Below are 14,231 nucleotides of genomic sequence, written 5' to 3'. Positions count from 1 at the left end.
GATCCGACCGGATCGGATTTTAATCACATCGAATGTATAATATATTAAAAATTTATCAATTTTAATCTAATTTGTTTAGTAAATAGATACGAAGGTAATAAATGAAGATAAATGGGTTAAATAAGAAAAATATTCAATTATGTAAACAAAGATATTCTCCTATCCTGGCATATGGGTTCAAGACGGGAAATCCCGTGGTAGGTTGCTACCGCATAAAAAGAAATTAAAAAAATCCGATAGGAAGAGGTGTGAAGGTCCGGAGCGGATAGTTTTTCCCTTAACCCGCGCTCTCCCACGAGTCCTCGCTAATCTCCTAAGACCAAGCTCCGTCTGAAGCGCAGCAGCGTAGGGTAGAACACGAGGGGACTCGAAGAGTGAGGGAGTGAGTCGGAAATGGCGACGGCGTTCGAGCACCCATACGTGCCGAGGGAACTCCGCCTCCCGGGTTACGTCCCGTGCTTCCTCTCCCAGAAGGATATCCTCGTGCCCTACCTTGGCACCTCCGTCGTCGGCGTCGCCCTCATCTGGTTCTTCTCCGGTGACCACTCCAGTTCTTCCTCTTCCCCCTTCTTCCATTCATGTGGGCATTTCCTTCTTTAGTTTATGATCTTAGTCTCTAACAACCCCGTGATCTTGATGTCCATTGTTGGGGGTGCATGCAAGTGTTTGTGAAATTATCTCAGAGATTTGGTGGAAAAATCTGATCTTGTTTATCATCTATCTGTCTGCTCTATCTTTCTTAAATTTTTCATTTTTTGCACTTCAGATTATTAGCGGTGATTTCCCTGTCTATTTATGTCTCCTATGGATTATGTGATAATGAGTGTTGTTGCGGCCAATTTCCCGTCGCCTGTCATCGGGATCGAACACCTACAAGACAGCGTCCATACAGACCGGATTTGTGTCCGACGGAACCCTCCGGTGCCTAAGTCAGAAAGGAAAGTTTGTGAACAGGAATTGAATGTAAGAAATAGCAGAGTTTTAGCCCAAAATTGGCTTTCCAACCCTGTTTCCCTTGATGCCTTTTATAGATGTTCTCGTAACCGTCGGACGTGGTCTCGTATTTTATGACACTAAATCATCGAGCCATAGTCACGTAGTGAATCATTAATTCTCACTGATTGCATCGTGATATGCGGCCGGTAACCGTTCGTGACGGTTATGGTATGTCTAAGTTGACTAACCGGTCATATGTCGGTAGAATCTGTGAGCAATCGTCGGTTATTAATTCTGTTATGCCGATGGTTAAGTTGTCTGTCGTTGGTCGGTAGTCGGTAGTCGAATATTAGTCGGTCGATTGATCTTAATCGGCCAGCCAACAATAGGTCGATGCAATTAGTTCGGTCGATCAATGAAGAATCGAAACTGTCTGTTCAGCCGATGCATAGTCGGAGTCATGGAGACCAAAGTTAGGGTCGGTCGGTTTACCCCAACAGTTGCTCCTCACTCTCAAGTCTAAAGTGATCGACGTATAAATTGTCACATGGTTTATCACGTTGGACGAAGAGAGTTCTGTCACATCGAGCCTCGATTTTGATGCCATTTTCTTCGAGATACGAGTGGTTGGATATTTTATCATGTTGGCAGGTACAGTCGTCTGTCACACTGATCGGATGATTCGATATCAGTTGTCAGTGTCAGGCATTATTTTGGAAAGTCGATTCGATGTCGGATGATATGATTCTGACAAGTAGATTTGTTCCACATGTTTGAATGTTATTAGATCGGAATTGTTCACGCGGATAGGGATAACGTGGCTCAATTTGTGGCAGGTGCGTCGAACCGTCCGATCAATGATCGGTCCAGATGTTGCCATGTGTCGTCATCTGGTAGATCTTTGATTTGACCGTCTCCATCTCGACCGTTGAGGGATCTTATATATAGGGTCGCTCTCAGCTAGATTTTTACTTTTCACTGTTTTTGGTGCTGGGACTCTACCGAATTGTTGCCCCAATGCCCTAGGTTATGGCTTCCAACTTTCAGGTTAACTTTGTTTCTTTTGAGTCTTTTTCTCCAAAGTCTGTCTTCTTCAGAGTCGTTTTCATGGCTAGGGCTTCTCCTTCTCGGAAAGATCGGTCGGAGAATCTGATTGATGAATCCTAGTCGAGTCTGGATACGGAGGTCTCTTCACTTTCGGGATCGAATGTTGAGTGGCTCTGGGAGCAGTTTTGTATCTCGGAGCAGTTTCAACTTTTTGCCCCTGGAGCCGATGGTCAGGTGAATAACCTTTTTTCGGATCAGGTGGCCTTCTATGTTGAAGATCTTCGAGCTGATCTTCGATTTTCGATCCCGAAATTTATCCAAAATATTTTGGATTATTACGGACTTTGTCCAACTCAGCTGGCACCGAACTCGGTCCGGCTAATAATTAATTTTGCTTTACTGTGTCGGATGTTGCCGACCATGCCTCATCCTTCTCTTTTCTGAGCCTTCTTTGTCCTCCGACCTCATCCAAAGGTCCAAGGGTGGTGATTTTTCAACCCCCAAAAAGGTCTATTCTTTATTACTGGTCTTCCATCGTCCATTCATGGATGGAAGAACCAGTTTTTTTTTACTTCTTCTTTTCTTGAGGTTTTTTTCTCGTTGGGGTGATTCATGAACTGGTCCCAATGACAACAGTCGAATAGAGGTTGACGACTAGGAGGACTTTCACCGACTGAAAGACATGTCGGTGCTGAAACAGAAAAAGCTTGTAACCGAACAGGCCCTTTATGACGCCGATTTTAGTTCGATTTTTCGTCTAAGTATAGTATAATTGGTCGGTTATTTTTAACTTTTCTTTTACTTATTGAATTGTACTGACCTCCATTGTAATTATAGCCATGCAGCAGAGGATGCGAGTGTCGAATGTCGACATTCGTCAGCATGCTATCAAGAAGAGGACAACATCTGAGGTCGGACCTTCACGTCCGTTGAAGAGGCATCAAGCACCAGCTCCAGTTGGCGTTTCAACATCGGTTGTGGAACCAGATGCCCCATCGGCATCAGTTCCTGAACTAGTCCTGGCACTGTTGGCTCCAACAATGCTCCCTGCTGCATCATTCGAGGAAAGGACGGTAAGGGGAACTATCAAAACGACATCAGTAGTCCCACCACCTGAGGAGATTCGGGCCGAGGCAATAGAGCCTGAACAATCTGTGGCTGCACCAGTTGCTCCTTCAGTTGGGGCGCAGTCAAGCTCAAGCTTCCCCTCGCTTTCAAACATGGGGCCACCGACAACAGACTGGGAGAAAGCTCTGGTGACATCGGTGGAAGAAGTTGCATCGGAGGGCCATACGGTTCATTTCGACCTTCAAGTGCCTGTCGATGAATCGGCCTTGGTTAATTCTATACTGGCCAAGCGACTGTACCAGGCTACTTTTCTTTCGGCTGATCGGGAGCATCAGAGCAAATGGTCAGTGGTCGAGATGTTTTCGGCCTTTTATCCAACAATCATCGGGGTAAGTGTATTTTTTTTATATTTTAACCCGACTTATCTTCTGTCTGTAGTTGATCCACAACACGTCTCTTGGACGAGCACCGAACTAACTGCTTCTGCTGAAGTCGTCAAGTAGAGATATAATATCTCTCCGATCCTTGGTTTTGTGAGCAAAGGTGAAGAAGCCAAGTATTTTTTCAAGTCTTCGAAGGATTGTCGGCATTCATCCGACCACGAGAAGTCCATCTGTTATAAAGTTTTGAAAAATGGCAAGCATCTCTCGGTTGACCTAAAAATGAATCGGCTGAGCACGGCAATCCTACTGTTGAGTTGCTGTATCTCTTTCTTTGAATTCGGATGTTTCATGTCGATAATAGCTTTGATCTTTTCAGGATTAGCCTCGATTCCTCGTTGTGAAACAAAAAATTCAAAAAAATTTTCGAAGGTTACTTTAAATGCATATTTAATCGGATTTAATTTCATCTGATGCCGTCGGAGTGTGTTGAAAGCTTCCTCCAGGTCCCGAACATGATCTGAAGTTTGAGAATTTTTCACCAGCATGTCATCCACATATGTTTTCATGTTTCGTCTGATCTGTGTCTTGAAGATCTTGTTGACGAGCCGTTGATAGGTAGCACCAGCATTTGTCAGACCGAAAGCCATTATTTTGTAGCAGTATATGCCTTTATCGGTCACAAAAGTCATGTGCTCCTCGTCTTCTGATACCATGTGGATTTGATTATATCCAGCAAAGGCATCCATGAAACTTAGAAGTCGGTGGCCAGAAGTCGCATCAACCAATTGATCAATCTTTGGCAATGAAAAGCTGTCCTTCGGACAATCTATATTCAGATCAATATAGTCGATGCAGATCCTCCACTTTCCATAGATTTTTCTTATCATTACCATATTGATAAGCCAGTCGGGATATGTAGCTTCTCTGATGAAGCCTGCTGCGAGGAGTTTGTCGACTTCTTCATCAATGACCTTTTGTCTTTTAGGAGCAAAAGGTCGTTTCTTCTGTCTCACTGACTTAACATTTGAATTGATGTTAAGTCAGTGAGTTATTATTTCTGAAGAAATCTCGGGCATGTCGGTGGCCGACCAAGTAAAAATGTCGGTATTGGCTCTGAGCAATTTTATTAATTGTTGTCGCTCTGAGTCAGATAATTGTGATCCAATTCGGACAATTTTCTCGGGCTTCTCTTCTTTAATCGTGATAGAAACCAGTTGTTCAGCAGGTTCATCTCTCTCCTAATTCTCTCTTTGGTCCAATTTGTCGACAGACAGAATTTTCAGATTTATTATTTTGGGTGGAGACAAGGAAGCAACGTTGGGTGAGTTGTTGATCTCCACGCGTCTCTCCGACTCCATATCTTGTCGGAAATCGGACTAACAAATGGTATGTCGAAATCACTGCTCTCAGAGCGTTAAGCCCAGATCGTCTGAGTATGACATTATAAGATGAAGGTACTCGAACTATCGTGAACGTTATGAAAATAGTGCTCTGTTGTGGTTCGGTTCCAGCGGTTAAGAGGAGATAAATTTCTCCCTCCACTGTGACAGCATCTCCTGTGAAGCCGATTAGTGGCGTCGAGACTTTTCTGAATCGGTCAGTTGGCAGTCACATTCAGAAGAAAGTCGAATAAAATAAAATATCAGTTAAGCTTTCATTATCTACAAAGATTCTTTTACATCATAGTTTGCTATTGTTGCCAAAACAACAACAGCATCATCGTGGAGAGTCTGAATTCTCCGAACATTTTCTTCTGAAAATATTGTTACATTGTCGAGTCATCGTCATTTTGCCAACTTTTCTTCGAAAGTTGCCCCTCTGTCCAGTCGTCCAGAGATCATGTTGATCACCCCTGCAGTCGGTTGATTATTTATAGTTTCCTCAGTTTGCAGTTGAGGTCGTCGATCAGCAGGAGGTTGAGTCGACGGATCTCTCTGGTATTTTTCAAGGTAGCCTCATCGAATCAGAGCTTCTATCTCATCCCTAAGTTGAATGCATTGTTCGGTATCATGATCGTGATCATGATGGAACCGACAATACTTCCTCCGATCGTGATTCCTCGGCAACGCTTTCATCGATAGAGGGTGTCGTAGATATTCCACTCCTTCGATCTCCATAAGGATCTGCGCACGAAGAGCGAAAAGAGGAGTATAGGAGTCATACCTACCGTAACCCAGCTTTAGACTCCATCGTCAGGGCAAAGCTCGCTTATTGGATGGTGGCCGACTTGATTCGGCCAGAGCTCTCTTTTTCTGTTTCTTCTTCTTCTGACTTTTACCCTCTGTCTGGCACCGGTTAGAAGCTCCTTCGTCTGCACGCATATATTTGAATGCACGTTCCATAAGTTCAGCATAAGTTCGAAAGAATACATGAATCGAGATCCCCTCAGATCTTTTTTCATAGTCGAGATAGCCATATTTTCATTGAGGTCTTTGACCTCAAGCATGGCCACATTAAAACGAGCCACGAAATCTTGAAGTATTTCAATCTCTCCTTAATCGAGAAGAGACTATCAGAAGTTCGTGGCGGCTTTCGACTGATGCTGAAGTAAGCCACAAAAGAATATTTTAGCTGTCCGAAAGAATATATGCTTTCCTACTGAAGCCCGGAGTATCAGGTTCGAGCAGCTTTCCGAAGAGTTTTCGGAAAGCCGATGCATAAGAGGACATCGGTCGCCTTTTGAATGTCGTTAGAGCCTTATAGCTCTCAAGATGGTCAATCGGGTTGGTGGATCCGTCGTATGGCTCCACCTGAGACATCTTGAACCGAGATGTGATCGATTGATCCAAGACGTGCCGAGAAAGTGGTTGGGCGGTGCGGAAGTCGTAGTCGTTGGAGGACTCCCGACCTTCCACTTGAAGCTGAGCAAGTTGGCGATTGATCTCTTAGAATTTACGTTCATAATCATCGAATCGCCATTGAGAAACTCCGAGGGTAGAACCACTCGACGAGTTTTAAGGAGACACGAAGGGCGTTCGTGGTCGTTTCTCCTTCCTAATACTACTGAGATGGGAAGGAGAGGGGGAACGCTGGGAATGATGAGTGGCACGCCGAGAGTGTCGAGAATATTGTTGTTCGTCTCGGTGGGGAAGCCGAGACGGTCGCTCCGAAGAAGGAGACAGTGATCGTCGTGGATGACGGCGGCTGTGCCTGGATGGCACCGACTGTGCCATCGGTTGCTTCGCCAGTGGCTGTTGCTGCTGGGTTTGTTACTGTTGGAGGCTTTTGACTAGCTCCATGAGGACATTCATCTGCTGCACAAGTGCAGCGATCTGAACGTCCGTAGTGCTCACAGGACGTGAAGAACTAGGCTCTGCTACTGGAAGAGGGGGAGGAACCTCTTTTCGACGGAAAGAGTGTCTCGCCGATCCGATTGCAATAGAATGCTGGGCCCTGATTTTCGCCATAGTGAATACGATCTCGACCCCTACTTGACGCGTCAATCTGTTGTGGCCAACTCTCCGTTGTCTGTCGTCGGGAACGAACACCTGCAAGACAGCATCCACACAGATCGGATTTGTGTCCGACGGGGACCTTCTGATGCCTAAGTCAGAGAGAAAAGTTGGTGAGCAGGAGTTGAATGTAAGAAGTAGCAGAGTTTTGACTCAAAGTTGGCTTTCCAGCCCTGTTTTCCTTACCTCCTTTTATAGATGAGGTTCTCGTTACCGTCGGACGTGGTCCCGTATTTTATGGCGCTAAATCATCGGACCATAATCGCGTAGTAAATCATTAATTCCCACTGATTGCACCGTGATATGCAGCCGGTAACCGTTATGGTATGTCTGAGTTGACTAACCGGCCATATGTCGGTAGAATCTGTGAACGACTGTCGGGTATTAGTTCTGTTATGCCGACTGTCAAGTCGTCTGTCGTTGGTCGGTAGTTGGTAGTCGAATATTAGTCGGTCGACCGATCTTAATCGGCCAGCCGACAATAGGTCGGCGCAATTAGTTCAGTCGGTCAATGAAGAATCGAAACTATCTGTTCGGCTAATGCATAGTCGGAGTCATGGAGACCACAGTCGGGGTCGGTCGGTTTACTCCAACAAGTGTGAAAGCTTATCGTACTAGATCTTTTAGTCTTGGGATTAGTTAAATCCATTTGGAATCATAAAAAGGGGGGTTCATACAGATGATAGGTAAGAAAGGTTTCATCTTTTGGCCAATTACTCAGTGATTTATCCCTACATAATTTTAGCTGTTTAGAATATTGTTATCTGCTATTTTCTTTTAAGAAGTCCATGTTGAATGTGATGAAAGATGAGACCTTGGAAAAATGAATTGCTAGACTTGTTGTTGCCGGACTTGTGATATCTCTGTCAACACTTGTGCTGGTTGTTCATACAAGGGTTTAAAAGGAAAAATTAATTTGATTTGTGCTGTCTGTTTTTCACTCTTGTTTTAGGGCGACTGTCAAAGATATCAATGACTGATAGGCTGCTTATGTGCTGGTGGGCATTTACGGGTCTGACTCACATTATCGTTGAGGGCTATTTTGCTTTTTCCCCAGAGTTTTACAAGGAGAAAACTCCACACTTTTTGGCTGAAGTCTGTAAGTTTTCATAGTAATGGATTCCAGGTGTTCCTTTGAATGTCGAAATGAAATTTCTCAGAGCTTGCGGCTGCATTTGGTATCATTTCTGTTTTTCTTTTTTAGAAAAAAAATGGAGACAGAAAATCTATTTTTATTTTTCTTTTTCAGCTTTCTTACAATAGAAAATGTGTTTGGCTCCCTTTCTCTATTTTTTTTAAGTATTAAGGGCCATTCTTTTATGGATAAAAATTATTATAATTATATTATGTATTATTATAATAATATCATATATTTATATATAATAATTATAATAATTATAATAATATAATAACTAGCTATTACATTGTATATAAAAATGTAATACAGTATAATATAATATATAATTATATTACATGTAATATAAAATATAGTTATTATAATTTAATATGATATTTTACATAATATATATTGTAATATAATATTTTGTAATAATATCTCTATAATAATTATATAATCATTATATATAATAATTATTATATGATAATAATATTTAATAATTATTATAATTATTATATAATAATATATATTTGTGTATACTATATGTTATATAATAATATTATTCATAATTTATATAGGTATTGTATAATATTATTTGTTTAGTTATTATTACATATTATTTAATATAATATAATGTAATGGATTATGTAATGTAATTAATGTATATTATATAATGTATTGTAATATTGTATATAATATTATAGATTATCATATGTTCTACTATATATTAAAAAATATATTATATCATATATAATATATTATGATATATATTATATTATATAAGGTGGAAGGGTGGTGCCGAGATTGGGAGGTTGGGCAGAGAGGATAAGAGAGGATAAAAACCAACTTTCAAAAAAAAGTGGAGATAAAAATTTTTTCATTGCACTTTTTTCAAAAACTTATGAAATTTATTTAAAAAATAAGATATAGAAGTAGGGTAACTAAACACGATTTTGCATTGGATTTTATATTCCTATTTTGAAAAAAAAATAAACAAGAAAAAAACGATACTAAATAGGGCCTAAGCTAATTTTATGTTTGCTGACATCACCTGACAATGCAGGGAAGGAATATAGTAAAGGTGACTCCAGATATGCAGCGAGAGATGCTGGAGTGGTTACTGTTGAAGGGATCACTGCTGTCTTGGAGGGTCCAGCTAGCCTTCTTGCTATGTAAGACTTTGAATCACTTTTATTGTAGTCAGACTCTTTTTCGATTACTGATTTTCTCTATCTTCACAATAAATAGTTTTTGAAAAATATTCGGAGTAGGTTGACTTTCTATTTAGCTTGAAGTGTGGGTGAAACTTGGAAATGTGGTTAAACTTCGACTCCACAAAAGGGATAGGGCTCCATGCATGCCTTAATATCCAGAGTAACCAGCATGCAAAACTAAATTTATCTAAATTCAAGGTTTTGCCATTAGATCAGGTTTAAGTTTGAAGAATTGTTTAAGTTTGACTCCGTAAAGGGAAAGGTTTTATGCATTTAAACCTTGGTATTCAGAGTCACCAGCATGCAGAACTGCAACACCCATTTAAATTTAAGGTTTTGCCATCAGGTTTGACTTGGAAGTGTAGTTTAATTTTTACCCTGGAACCTTTATATTCAAAGTAACCAGCATGCAAGACTACATCTGTTTAAATATAAAGTTTTGCCATTCAGATCAGGTTTAACTTGGAAGTATAGTTAATTTTTGACTTGAGAAAGGGATAAGGCTACATGCATTTAAACCTTTGCATTCAGAGTAGCTGGTATGCAAAACTACATTCATTTAAAGTCCAGGTTTGCCATCAAAATCAGGTTTAATATTTGCTATTTTAGATATTTTTCATTTTCATAATGCATGTTAATGATATAAATTGATAGATGATTTTAGAGAGTGAAAGCACTAGAAAGAGGAGGTTAAACTTTGGTGAAATTAGACATACTCATGTTATTTATTTGATCAGGTTTCACATGGAGTAACTAGAATAACCTTTATTTTGTTTTAGATATCCTGTAGTTTATCTTCTTTAGGTTGACATTAAAAACATTATAGACTAACCAAAACTTTGTTTGTAACTTTGTATCAGCTCTTCAATGCAAAATTGTCAACCTAATGTATGTAATATTTTAATCTGGTGTCACTTTACTGCTCTATTTTGTATCTTGAATCTATGGTGGTTTTGTCATATTTTGCAAGCTCCATTTGACCATTATGCCTGCTTATTGGTGGGATTGTGAACACAGTTGCATGGTATGCATTGATTCATAATTATCAACATGAGCATAAAGGCTGAAGAAATACTTTGTGACGCAGATTTATATGGATGAGTTGAATTTGTAACGTACATGCTAAAAGATGTCTTTATCATTATTAGGCATTCTATAGTATTTTAGAATGATGATAGAGTTATTTTCCTTGTGAGTTTTTGCGCATTTGCAAAAAAAAAAAGGTTGTGGTTTTATTGTCATTTGATGCGAGTACGTGGGAATTGTTATGGTTTGACACAATATGATCCAGTTGGAATCTACCAATTCCATGTCATGCTTTAAAGCTTGCTAGAAGTATTGCAGCAACACTAACATTCATTTACTAGAAAAGATGTATCTTGTGATGCCTTGGCAATATATTTACAACATTTTCCTAGATTCTCCATTGGCTTGTGAATTTTGCATTTTTACTTCTTACTTTTGTTTATTTTTGGATTGCTACTTTGGAACGTATTCTAGGGACTAAGGTATGACTGAGACGCTAATTGGACTATATTTAGCTACCTAAGGTAACTGAAGAAGTTTGACTTTTTTAAGTGATGATTTAAACCTCATATTCTCCTGCACTTCCTCATTTCTCCTCTCTGAGAATGTCCTTTGGTCCACCTTTGCTTATGAATGTTACCAAGATGGGGTAAATATATGCATTCCATGGTGTTTACTTAGTCTATTTCTTGCTTACGACTTATTCCTTTGCAATTTGAATTTACTCATAAGTAACATGTTGGTTTTACATCTTCAGCTATTATCTTAACAAACATTAAAGCATTCATTAGTGTAAATTCGTTCCAGTGGCTTATTAGAGGCCAAGTACTATATCAAGTTGTAAGAGTTTACTAGGAAGAAATATCTTTGGCATTTTAAGGCAAGCATGCTTTTGAGTTTGACTAGATTGCACATGACATCAAATGAATCTGAAGAGAGAGCAATGAACCAACGAGTATAGCCAGAGAGATTAGTAAGAGTTAGAATGCCATGAATATGGTGAATCAGTAGTTGGTTTGATGAAGCATTCTTTGATGTCCTTAGGGAGGGATCTTTAAGTTTTAAAAAGTTCAGCACAGCAAGTTCCTCACGAGTTGAATGTATTTGATGTAGCATGTCTATTTATTTCATCTGAAGGTGTGACATCATGGACATCCACAATGCTTTTATTAAAATAATTTGTTTGTCTTTTCTAGTAGTGACATAAAACCTTGCTTTCTCCTTGAATGAACACCTTATTATTGTGGTGTTATATGGTAGGGCATGTTTAACCAGTTGTTATTGGGAAGCTTATGTCTACTGAGATCAGGAATTGGGTAGTGGGATCATCAGAGACCTAGGATCTATTCTTGATTTTAAGGGTGAGGAGAATTGAGATTGAAGTAAAAGATAAAAATATGGTAGACAGAGTAAGAGTCAAAAGCCTGGTTCGCAACTGAGGGTTAGCATGTAAAACGGAAAACATGAAGTCACAGATAGAAAAGGCACGTATATGATGAGTGCATATGACTTGGAGGAAGTGACAAAGTTGTTATTTGAGTGCTTGTTGTGAATGTTGTGTCTATGGTACCTGCAAGTTTATAAATCAGCATGAGTTGTCTTCAAGATTCTCAGGCTGTGTTTTAGGATGACCAAGTCATTGGCTTTGGAGTTGAACATGGGCATGGGAAAATCAATCTTTAGGTTTCTCATAGGAAGACCAAACACAAAAATTGGGGCTGATTGTCTTCCTGAAATGGTTATCCGTTCAGATGATGTCTAAAATTTACTTGTTTTTACATTGAAATGTAAAAATGAAGTTTTCTCAGGATATGCTGCCTGGAATCATCATACGTAGGTGCTTCTGCATGAGACCCATTTTACTGACTGATGTTTATTCTCATAGAGAGGAACCCTTGATGGATTAGAGCCGGTTAGAATTAACTTGATCACAAGAAGTTATCATTCATCAGATAATTTCTTTCTTGTGATGGTGATAATGCACTACCTCAAACTGCTGTATTTCATCTACATGGTAGGAGAATACAAATATTTTCGTTTCTCATTCCTTTCTCTTATTACTGTTTTGATACACAACAGGTATGCAATTGCGTCAAGAAAACCATACAGTTACATTCTTCAATTTGCGATATGTCTTGGCCAGCTTTATGGATGCTTGGTTTACTTCATAACTGCATTATTAGAAGGTGACAACTTCTCAACAAGCCCATATTACTATTGGGCATACTACATTGGAGCAAACAGCTCGTGGGTTGTGATACCAACACTCATTGCAATCAGAAGTTGGAAGAAGATTAATGCAGCATTTCAAGTTGAAAAGAAGACAAAGGCTCTATGAGGTCTTGGGGAGTGGAAAATTCCAAATTTCCAGTGAATGACCTCCTTCTTTACGGTTCATGCTCTTTGTGAAACCAGATTTCATTGACCAAACTCTTGCATTACTGTGGTAGGGTTTATCGTTTATTGATTTATGAGGCCACAGAAGCTATGTTGTTCAAATTTAACTTAGCACTGCGTAAGATTTGAAGCATGCGACACTTTAAATATTATGGCATCAGGAAATTTGCCATCTGATGATGTTCATTTGGGAATGAATGTTACCTTATTGTCTCTGGGCACAATTTATATGAATATGGTGGCAGAACTGCAAGCGTTTTGCTTTGGTGATAATGGAAGCATGCGAGCGCGTGATCCAATCATGTACTTTGAGCCCACCTTGAGCCCTGGCTATTGAAAGATCCCGCTGTGATACCCCAATCTAAGTTTAGGGCCAACCATCAGGATTAGAGCCCAAAAAGACTCATGCACGAATTTGAAGCACCCAAAAAAAAAAAAAAAAAAAAGAAAGAAAGAAAGAAAAGAATGGAAGAAAAAAGATTCCTGGTGGGAATCTTTTTTTTCGATGGAATTGGAGTTGAGGAGGAACTCTAGGGCTCTTCTATAAAAAGAGACCTTTGTTCCCTTTCATCCGTGAGCATCCACTGCTGAGAAATGATCCAGATCTCTCTCCCTTGCAATTTTTCTCTCTTATTTTTTCTTTATTAATCTTGGATGATCTTCTTTGTGCTTGTCAGAATCAAGACTGTAGCTCACCAAAAAAATAGGTAAAACTTATCTCTGATTCTTCTCATCATCTTCTATAGTCTTGGGTTTTGGGATTCCGGCTGGTCGGAAATTTTTTTGAAAAGCTGAACCTTTAAGCCCTTCTTTTTTTTTTATATATTTTTGGTTAGATTTCCTCCATTCTCCGACAGCAATTATTGCGGCCGACTGTGCTACCGTGACCTGCATCCATGATCATGACCACCCTCGGGGGTAGCCCCCTATTCCAACAAACAAGGGGAACGAGAATGTTCCTCTATTTTGTTAAAGAAAAAAATTTAAAAAAATTAAAAAAAATGAAAAAAAAAGAAAAAAAAAAGAAAAGAAGAAAGACAAAAAGAGACTTCTCTCTCTCCTCTCTCCATCCTCTTTCTTCCCTCTCTTTCTCTCTCCACTTTCTCTCTCTAGTTTCTCTTTCTAAAATTTTCTCTCTAGATTATTTATTTTTTCATGAAATTCTCTCTAGAAGTTTTTTTCTGGGATTGATCTAGTAAAGAACTTTATGTCAATGAGTTTGTTTGATTTTGATGAAGGAGTTCTGATCCGTAGTCACTGACAGTGTACCGGCACCCATCATTAGAGTTGATCATTCGTGATTTTATTTTGAATCATTTGTATACTAATTTAATCATAACTTATTAGGTCGTCTTGATTGGATCAATCGAGATATTAGACTGTACTATTTGATCAATTTTATTATACTTAATTAATTTGTCTCTCAAATGATTTTTTCTCTCTGTTTGATTTATGAACTTAATGAAAGATTTTCAATCCTGTCATTTTGAATCCGAATTTTCATTAAATATTGTAAAATTCGATCTTTATTGATCTATATTAAATCTTTGCATCTTTAATGATTTTGATCGAACTGATCTCTGATTATTGA

General features: G+C 39.2%; 1 protein-coding gene across 1 annotated transcript; it reads left to right on the top strand.

Moving 5' to 3' along the window:
* The first annotated feature begins 213 nt into the window (after window positions 1-213).
* On the top strand, window positions 214-12,814 carry LOC140859768 (probable 3-beta-hydroxysteroid-Delta(8),Delta(7)-isomerase). Its single transcript, XM_073262299.1, has 4 exons — window positions 214-538; window positions 7,839-7,985; window positions 9,067-9,175; window positions 12,323-12,814. The coding sequence occupies exons 1-4, from the start codon at window positions 394-396 to the stop codon at window positions 12,579-12,581; spliced, it is 660 nt and encodes a 219-aa protein (XP_073118400.1). The 5' UTR covers window positions 214-393; the 3' UTR covers window positions 12,582-12,814.
* Window positions 12,815-14,231: the final 1,417 nt, after the last annotated feature.

This window comes from Elaeis guineensis, chromosome 1 (assembly GCF_000442705.2).
Source record: "Elaeis guineensis isolate ETL-2024a chromosome 1, EG11, whole genome shotgun sequence".
Taxonomy (NCBI): Eukaryota; Viridiplantae; Streptophyta; class Magnoliopsida; order Arecales; family Arecaceae; genus Elaeis; species Elaeis guineensis.
Note: the sequence above shows the minus strand (reverse complement) of the source record. Positions and strands in the feature narration are given on the sequence as shown.

Bases quoted from the DNA above. Each gene is read 5' to 3' on its own strand.
- LOC140859768 (XM_073262299.1), top strand. From the start codon at position 394: ATGGCGACGGCGTTCGAGCACCCATACGTGCCGAGGGAACTCCGCCTC. The intron at 7,986-9,066 runs GTAAGTTTTCAT...CTGACAATGCAG, and splicing joins ACACTTTTTGGCTGAAGTCT to GGAAGGAATATAGTAAAGGT. The intron at 9,176-12,322 runs GTAAGACTTTGA...GATACACAACAG, and splicing joins CCAGCTAGCCTTCTTGCTAT to GTATGCAATTGCGTCAAGAA.